This window comes from Aplysia californica, unplaced genomic scaffold (assembly GCF_000002075.1).
Source record: "Aplysia californica isolate F4 #8 unplaced genomic scaffold, AplCal3.0 scaffold00089, whole genome shotgun sequence".
Classification (NCBI taxonomy): domain Eukaryota; kingdom Metazoa; phylum Mollusca; class Gastropoda; order Aplysiida; family Aplysiidae; genus Aplysia; species Aplysia californica.
In genome coordinates, this window is record NW_004797359.1 from 301,751 (window position 1) to 311,642 (window position 9,892).

At 38.0% G+C, this 9,892-nt stretch overlaps 1 protein-coding gene across 2 annotated transcripts in view; it reads right to left on the reverse strand.

Moving 5' to 3' along the window:
- Positions 1-7,802, reverse strand: part of LOC101858094 (putative glutathione-specific gamma-glutamylcyclotransferase 2) — a 12,433-nt gene extending 4,631 nt beyond the window's left edge. Inside the window, exons 1-2 of one of the 2 annotated variants that reach the window (XM_005094760.3) lie at positions 7,635-7,802; positions 5,486-5,670 (exon numbers count right to left, since the gene is read on the reverse strand). In XM_005094760.3, coding sequence (XP_005094817.1) covers positions 5,486-5,620 — 135 coding nt within the window. In that variant the 5' untranslated portion in view covers positions 5,621-5,670; positions 7,635-7,802. Of the gene's footprint in view, positions 1-5,485; positions 5,737-7,634 lie in introns of both variants that reach the window. The other variant, XM_005094761.3, reaches the window with a different exon arrangement.
- Positions 7,803-9,892: the final 2,090 nt, after the last annotated feature.

The following is a 9,892-nucleotide window of genomic DNA, read 5'->3' on the forward strand; positions in this document are numbered from 1 at the left end:
TCTCTCTCTCTCTCTCTCTCTCTCTGTGTGTGTGTGTGCGTGTGACATGCAGTCCGTGCATAGAACGTCAGTAGTCAGTAGAGACACAGACACGTCCCCGCAGTACTCACAGTCATTTTTTCCTCCGGCTACTGATCTTCCCCAGTTACTGATGAATATTACAATAATATGCTAGTCTTGACGTAATGAATACTCAGAATGGCATACTGGTCTATGGGATCAAACGCTGCCATATGCCGAGCTATACATATCAACACAACTTGTTCAGCAAACAATAAGCTACGTCATAGGCAGATGATGGATGACACAGGAATGCATTTGAACTAATCGGATCTTTTGCAGAGTGTACACTTGGTACAGGGCAGTGCACTTGCCTAGAATTTTCCAGCATTTCTTCAGTATGGCATCAAAGAAATGAAAATGCCTCTCAATTGAAACCAAACTACTTTTGACTGAAGAAGTCGAATACATAATACTTGCTCAATGCTTGTTATTATCAAAGATCGAACATAACAAGATGGTCCACTCAGCCCACGGCTGTAACCCCACTGAAAGTGGTACTTTAGTAACTTGTTGGTGGCCGATCCCCGGTGCCCCGAACACGGCAACACCAGGAGACAACACAGTAGGACTCACTGACACACTGAACGTATCAATAGAGGCTGACAAAGGAGATGATTACACTAACATGATGGAGACACAGTTGATGGGACCCCCACCCCGTCCTATTGCTTGTTCTACACCAGCCAAACCCAAACCAAATGTGGCAGACATGAAAACATCACCTGCGTTCAAAACTGACAGATACTTTCATGAATCTTTAAAAAAATCACCTTCACAGCCATTAGAAAAAGCTGAAGAAAAACTACACACAAATTTTGTGAGACGAAAATTGCATAACTCAAAAACAAACACGTTTGAATACAAAACAGGAGGGCAGTCAATACTTCTAGCACGACTAAGGAAATCAAGGAAAGAATTATCACAGGCCAAAATAAGCACAAAACGAAAGAGAGCCAAATTAGTTTCCGTTGTTAGGGAAAGCATTGTAGGCACATACAATGACAACATCATCACAGAACATGCAAACGAACTGAAGAGAGTCAAGGCACCATATAGACACAAAGTTTGTGAAGAAGCCGGGTTCAGTTGCACACCTCAAATGACAAATGAAGAAATTTTAGCAATGAAAGAAACAACTGATCTTTCATGGAGCCAGTTACGCCAGCTGAGGCGTTTTCTGAAAGAAGCTGGCCTACCAATGCCCAACGAGCACAAACAAAGAGAGGCCATGAAAAGAATATCTGAGGGCACCATTCTCACAGAACAAGTAGATTTTGTTGATAGTTCCGGACAAAAATGTAGGACAGCATTTGCCAGAGTTTCAAAAATAGGTGAGTTTGTTACTGAACTCCTTAACCAGCACAAGCACCACCAAACACTTACTTGGCATGACTCTACTATTCCAGATAATGAAATGTGGGTGAAATTTGGGGGGGGGATAACGGAAAGGGTAGCTTGAAATTTACAATGCAGATTATCAACACTGACAAACCGAATTCCAAGCACAACACTTTTGTCGTCGCTATGGCAAAAATCAAAGACAACTATGATAATCTGAAGATATGCATGTCTCTACTGGAGCCTCAGCTTGAACAGCTTTCGAATTTGGAATGGGATGGGAAGAAGATAATTGTTTTTCTTTTTGGGGACTATGACTTTATTTCTAAAATCTATGGCCTCTCTGGTGCTCAAGGTACTTACCCATGTTTGTGGTGCCTCACAACCAAATCTCAACTGGCGACATGTCAACAACAATATTTCCTGCCTCGTACTTTGGCAACTATGAAAAGCGATCACAATCGTTTTAAAAAATATGGCCATGGCCTAAAGAAAAATGTCGCTCGTTTTCACAATAGTTTACACCTCCCACTAATAAACATTGAACCTGTTAAAGTAACACCACCATACCTTCATATCCTTTTGGGTATAGTTCTGAACCACCATCGTTTGCTGGAGACAGCGACACACACAATAGACATACAGCTAAGTGAGCAATCAGAGGAAAACTTTAAAGGGTTTCGTCGTCACTACGCACATATGGAAAAAACTGGAGTCGTGGGGAGGAACTAAATGGGGAGATTGGACAATTAGAAGGTTGTATAGTGCTTTCTGACTCTGAAGAGGAGAGAGCTAACTTTCAAAAACAACTGACAGGGAAAGAATACGAGTTGTCTGAATTAGAGCACGAACCCCTTAGCCCTAGGACTGGCCCTAGCTGTTCTCATTTAGACGCCATACAAGACTCACACAATATCACACCACAGGCATATCACAGCCGCTCTTTCATTGGGAATTACTGCCACAAATACATTATGAGTCGCGTTTATAAAGACCTCACGGCATTCATTGTAAAAGAAACAGTAGAAAACACCCACAACCAAAACATAATTGACACCGTTTACACTCTCAGAGAAAAATTCAATCAGTTAAACAACGCATTTAGGGACGTTCACATCCACATCTCACACGGCCAACCAGTGTCAAAAGACAGTCTACCACACTTTAGTGGAAAGGTACTTCCCAAACACCACATTCTAGAAAACCACTGCATCCCGTGGATACAAACATATGGGTTTGGTCTGGCTTTACATAGGGAACAGGGTGGTGAACTTATCCATGCTTCTGTGGCAAAGCTGGAAAGAAGAGGAGCTGGGATACGTAATTCTGAAAAACAGCTGAAAGTTATCATGCAATCTCAGCACCTGATGTCAAACCCCGAACTTTTGTCCAACGTGCCTCCCACAAAGAGAAAAAAGGTGACAGTGTAATCAACCCTTCACCACTCTAAGACCGTGGCCTTCCCAAAAGAACACCAAAGTGAGTTTTGATATTTGACCCTTTCTGATGCATTTTATGTGAATTTGAAGTATTGTTTCAGTTTTGTTTGATTGAAATTTTGATTTTAAAATATTTTAAGGGCAATGTTAAAATATGAGCCATTTTAGGAACGCTGTATATATCTATCGTTATTTCATACAATTTTGCATCTTTCTCAGTAAGTGTAGAAGTTCCCTCTTGTTCCAAACGGGCAAAATAAAAATACGGCAAAGTCACTGATCGGCGTATTTTGCGAGTTTAATTATCCTAAAAATGAAAAGAACAACACTGTCAGCGGGGCACGGGGAATTCCCCTGGCTACGAGTTCATGACCCCGGTGGGATTACAAGATGCGGCGCGCTGGCTGCCTGCGAACTAAAGTACCGCTTCCAAACACGTGAGCCAAAAAAGTGTCCGCCAGAAGTCCGCTCATTGCTTCAGATGGCGCTGCAGTTTTTGTTTTGAAGCTCTCTTCCATTTCTCCAGAAGGAGAATAGGAATAGCCTCTTCCTCCGGAAGACGTTTTTTTGTCAGAGTAACCTCTTTACAAAAGCGTTCGTCCGAAATTTGAATTCTTATTTGTTCAAAAACTTGTTAGTTTCACTTTGATTTTTTTCACACAAGCAGGGTAACTCTGTTCGCCACCGAATTTTGAGGACACTTTTTTAATTGGCACAAAGAGAGGAGTTGACCATCTTGTTAGAAATCATCATTGTTATTATCTACACAAAAACCTCATATTTGCAATAACAAACACTCAGATTCAACTAAATTGAAGGTAAGGCCTGACGACCAGAGCTGGTAGTAACGGAGTACAAGTACTCCGGTACTTGTACTTACATTACAATTTTCGGTACTTTTACTGTACTCCGGTACATTTTTGAAACCAGTACTTTTACTGTACTCCGATACTTTTTATAAAAGTACTTTTGAGTACTTTTTAAGTACATTTTGAGTACTTTGGTAGCTTAATGAAAGGGTAAGTGCAGGCATTTCTGATCATAATTTACGGAGCAAAAACCCGATCAACCGCCAAGAGTTAAAAGTTGAGATCAAAGAACGGCCCGTCGCCTCAAAGATCAGCCACTATCGTGAATGTGATCACAAGCGTTGTAAAACTCCTTGAAACGGTACAGTGTTTGCTCCAGACGGGATCACACCAAGGTGTGAACTGACCGATGCGTTTCTTTTCCCCAAACATCGCACTCGCATCTGACCTCACCACCTAAACTTACATCACTCCCTGGGTGGGTAGGGCCTACAAGTTCGCTCCAGGCGGGATCACATCAAACTGTGAACTCTTCCCTGACCATTGAAAGCAGTTTTTCCCGAATTTGCGAGACAACCTGAATCTTAATTAGTGTGGTCACATCGTAATGGTGCGTAATGACAAAGGAGGTTGGGGGGGGGGGGAGACTCAATCAGAGATGGAAAGCTAAAATTGTTGGACAGGTTAAGGGGAGGGGCAACTGGATAAACGTAGATAAAGATCTCAAGACTCACGATAGGCTAATGAGTGTGTATATATAATATTATTTATGGCATGCCTCATGTCACTGTGATTGGTAATCAAGGTTGACCACTCTTTGCTTGCCATATGTCATAAATCAACCCAGGGGTCACGTCAGTTCATGGATCACTGTAGATTCTTCCTTGGCTTCGTTGGCTAAGATCCCATATTTTCCTTGCTTCCGAGCACTGGGATCTTAGGCGGAGACTACTGTAGTAGAGAATCTTTGGTTACACTACACTTACTAGACTCTAGGAAACTATTGTATTTTGGTTTGCCGTGGGCGCCGTGGACTACACAGTGTGACCAAAATCTGTCAGACCACTATAATCAATTGAAACTGAAACTGTGTTCTCAATGTGTATCTAACAATTTTTAAGCTGCCTAAATTTCTTTTAAACTTTTTTTGGGTGGTTTTTGCTTAAAGCTACATTGATTCCTAGAGGATTTGTTAATGAAGAATTCAATGCACTTTTCCATTTCTAAGCGGGCCATTTTCATCAATTTCATCAATTCTATGTTTTCTTAAGAGCAACTTTGTATCTACATTTTTCAATTTGGATACTCTTTCTGTAGAACTTTCCGACCTCTAGGACTGACTTACATTTGATCACATTGTCTTGCTCAAACAAGTTCTATTCATAATATCACTTACCCACTAGTTGCGTCTGTTCGTTTGGGTTGTTTTTTGTTCAACTTCACGGACCATTTCCACCGTTCAGTGCGTACATTGTATATTCAAATGCTTTGTATACTGTTTACATTTTTAGTAATAAATAGCCTAATTTGTCAAATATACTGGATAAGTTATAAAATATGATGTTTTGCATAAGCGCTGAAGTGTTTTAGCATATTAGCAGAAAGTACTCAAAATGTACTCATAAGTACTTTTTTAAAAAGTACTTGTACTCAAGTACATTTTATAGGAAAGTACTTTTACTGTACTTAAGTACATTTTTTAGCTTGTACTTAAATTTGTACTTAAGTACTTTTTAAAAAGTACTTTAACAGCTCTGCTGACGACTTTGTTGAATCAGAATTCCACAGTATGAAGTACATTGAAAAGAAACCAGCATATCAAGCACATCAGCTTACCTTACCAGGCACCCCTCGATGATCTTCACTTCCTTGCCAAAAGCGCCTGCTGTACCCACGTATATACCCGGTCACTTTCTTCTCATATGGAAAGTCCACCTTCCAAATCAGCGAACCATATCCAAAGACCCACATCACTATGTGCTGATGATGGTTGTGACCAGGCTTCAAATCAATTGCTCTTCCTGGAAGTTAGGACGAAATAAGATTGAGCAGTTTGGCCAAATGCAGTCCTCAAGGTGGCAGCAGGACTTTGGATGAAAGTAGAAATTTAAAATATTATGTGTGAGTACCTATAGAAAGGTATCAAAAGTTGGATTTTCACTATTTTGAGTTAAGGGTTGTACATTGTAGGAAATTTAATGCTAAACACATGGGTCTTTGAAATTTTTAGATGTCTCAAGTAGTTTTGGCGATATTGCACATTTTGCAAGGTATGGTATAAAAATAGTTTTGAGAAAATGAGCTTTTAAGTTTAACAGATGGGAGAACACATATACAAACTTAAATAAAAACGATTTTTTAAATATATTTATTCACAGAAAATTCATATCCAATTTCGCATTCAGTTGACATCAATATAAGGAATGGAATTCAATGATAAAACGTAGCAGGGAAAAGAAAACGTGCTTCAAGAATAGATTTTAATACCTTTTAGAAGCAATTTTCATTATTTGTTTTTATCATACCTTACCCTAAAAATAATTCAAAATAAAATATTTAGAAGTCAAAGCAATTAAAACCCTTTGAGCACATTGTGAAAAAATGGAGGATCTATCATTTCTTAATGGAAACACATTTTGGTCAAAAAAGTGATCTTTGTTATTAGCCTATAGCTCAAAACCGTCTGGAGCGACTTTTGGTACCTTTCTCTAGCCGCACACACATATTATGCTGAGCTCCATTCACAACAAAAAAATTTACATTTACTGGAAATGATGTGTATTTATGGAGGAACAAGATTTTATCAGCAGAGTCGCCTATTTCATCTTATGAAACCATTTAAAAGATCTAGTCTGGCAGCATTGCCGCAAGTCTGCCTATAGATCTGGCATAAAAGTAAAAGGAAAGAAAATGATCATCAGACTTGACAGTCCTAGAAACTTACAACTTAAGGGAAATAGTAATAGTCATGTTTAGAACAAAAACAAGTAACAATTAAAACACTATACTAGACTATATTTGTCCAAGAAAGACATGAGTTTCTATAATAATCAAAATTGTAAAGCGCAAATTCCTGCTCAACAGAAAGCTATATAATATGTGCTTCACAATCTATTATTACCCCAACAGACTTGTGGCATTCTGAAACAATCTCAACTTCCTAGGAAGCATACAATAGTCTCTGCATAATGCTGGGGTGTTTTTTGTCGAAGTTTTTTTTGGTTACCTTTTGCATTTAACTGAGCCATTGTAATAGTTCTCCCTTCCAGAGACTGAAAGTGATACAAGTCAATATTTCCTCAATAAATTTATCACTAACAGAGCATTATATTTCCAAGAAAAACTATATATATGCACTGTCAGTAAGGCACCTGGTTTCGTCTCAAATGCAAATACTTTAGGTACTATTATACTATGCAAACTAAAAATTTATTTTCAATTCAGTAGACCTTTTTTTTGTTGTCAGTCTAGCCTTCATTTAAGTACGGTACGGCTCAGCTCGGCTAGACTGCTAGTCTAGCCGTCATTAAGTACGGCTAGCCTCTTCCATAAAAGTAATAAAATATATATATGAGCTAGAATGTATTAACAAGGACAGACGAACATGAACAAACATTAATCTAGCCTATAATCTGAAAAAAAGTAGTGTCAGTGCATTATAATATAGTCTAGACTAAATAAGACAAGATTATTATTCCAGGTCCAAAATTTAGACTCTAGACTCTAGATCTAGCGAGTAATTGATCTAGAATCTATATTTAATACCATGGCCACACAGGAACATAGTCACTAGAATCTAGATCTAAAGCGTTGGTTCAACGCCGTTACTTTAGAACTCTGCATGAGTGCTTTGATTTGTCATGGAATAGATCTTCTCTTGAAATCTACTCTACATTTTGCAAGGGAATGATACTGTAATATAGGCCTAAGAAGTGCTGATCTTTACTCACAGGTACTTGCTTGCAGTCTTTTAAAATCAACTTACCTTGTTGAGCTGACTAACGATGATAAAAAGTAAATAAAACAGTACAGAAATATGGGGAAAAGGGGTTATCTGGTAAATTGATTTGAGGGTTTATGCCAAGTCCCAGGAATCAGCTGTATTGTTCTCATCATAACCCCATTCCTCAGCATGACTACGCAAAAATAGCCTCCTCTTATTTTACGAAAAGAAGCAAATAAGCGCTTCTTATAATACCCGGTGTGCGTCAAGAAGCTTAGAACTAAACTCCTTGGTGTGCGTAAAATGAATGTATTATTAATATTATATAGATCTAGTGCTTTCTACTTCTCGATGCAAGATCTACATGTGATTATTAAATTTGTAATATTGTGAAAATAAAATGGTATAGGCCTAGATCTAGTTCTAAAAGTATAAAAAATCTAGTAATACATTTTTTTAAAAGTTAAAACAGCGTCGTTGTCTTGGAAACGGGCACGGGATCAAACAGTTGAATTGCAATGCATTGATGCAGGATCGCTGGTCGCAGCGTGCATTATTGTCCACGGTTTAGCTCAGCTGCAAAGTGCTCGTTCAAAATTAAATAAGAACTCCGAGTGTTGTTCACCATGTATCTCATTGTAGACTGAAGTTCTTTGACTCTCTAGGGACCCAACTAAATTAATGCCTATCAATTTATTTGACAACCTTTCCCTGTATTGTATTTTCAGTACAATTTCATTTACTTTCATCATAATAATGTATCATCATAGTCAACTCAACAAAGTAATAAGTACAGAACTTGAGAAAGCTTGTGGGTGGTTGGCAGGTGCTCCTTAATTTCTTTCCTATGAAACATCATTTTATCGTCTTTATCCCTCCTCCATTTTTGTGTTTATTACTCTCTTATAAGCAATACCTCTAATCTTTGGCACTTAACTTATTTGACCTTATTGTTGCAAGTGACATAAAGCTCTTACTAAAATCAACAAAAGAAATCCAACAACTAATAAGCATCGCTTTAACGCAAAAGGCATTTTTTATTCTTCGTTTTTTAGTCATTATTATGCAGAGTATTTTCACTTTCATCATTTATCTAATCTAATTAAAGAACATGGCCAGTAACATGTAATGAATGGTGACGTGAGGATCTTAGTAAATGTGCGAGTTTTACCCCCCTTTCAATACTATAATTAGGTTACTCAAGAGACAGGACCTTGGCAGGACCTATGAATTTAATGCCCGTCTCCAATAGGACTGAGCCAAGTGAGCTGAGAGCCTTGAAAGCTCCACAAAACGATCCAAGTTCAAGATCGCCCATGTAGTCTGGTATTTGATTTACAAGGTCATTTGCGTGGTCCAGCAGGATAGCACCTGAGTTAACAAGTCTATATCGATGAGGTGATGGTGCAGCTCAGCTAATACAGATCACACCATAAAGGTACATTTCAGTTCCCCGAAAAAAAAAGCTAATTTCCCTTGAAATCTTTCCCCGATTTTACAACTGAATAAGTTTAAAGACCAGTCTGTCCATCTCAAATTACTGCATCATGTACCGTATTTACATTTCTCTGGTTGATGAATAACGAAGACTGATAGGCCTACATCTCTGTATCATATTATGTTCTTTCGTTTAACTAGGGATGGGTTTATTTTATACCCAGCTTTCCTGCTTGTGTTTGGTATAGAGCTACATTAATATATATTAACATTCTTGATGACATGCATTATGCAGCTTTTAGATTATAATATTCCTACTCCTAATCTTATGAACAATACGTATATATATATATATATATATATATATATATATATATGAATTAGCTCTTTCCAGAGTCACACAGTCATAGAGCATATGTTGGTAACTAAGTGTTTACATTTTTAAAATTTGGTTTTGTTTTGTTTTGTTTGTTTTCTTAGTAAGAGAGTGTGATGGCACTCGAAAACACAAATTGTTCATATATGAGCCGAAGATTAGAGATGTTACTTGAGAGTAACACATACAGTCATACAGAAGAGAACGAAAAGAGGTTTAAGGATGATAAATGTTTGATACATTGATAGGAAAGAAATAGTAAACCACACCAGAGCACCCCCCAACCATCCACATCCCACTCAGCACCTTTTGTGAAAGGAAGATGACAAGTGTTAAAATGCATTCAATCTGTACTTAGATTAAAAAGACTTACTTGGCACTTGGGGATTTCTCCACAGATGTTGTTTCATTAATGTATTAAATTGTTGATCTGAGCAAATCCAGTACTTTTATATTGTGTGTAGTCCAGCCAGAGGTCGGTGCCATG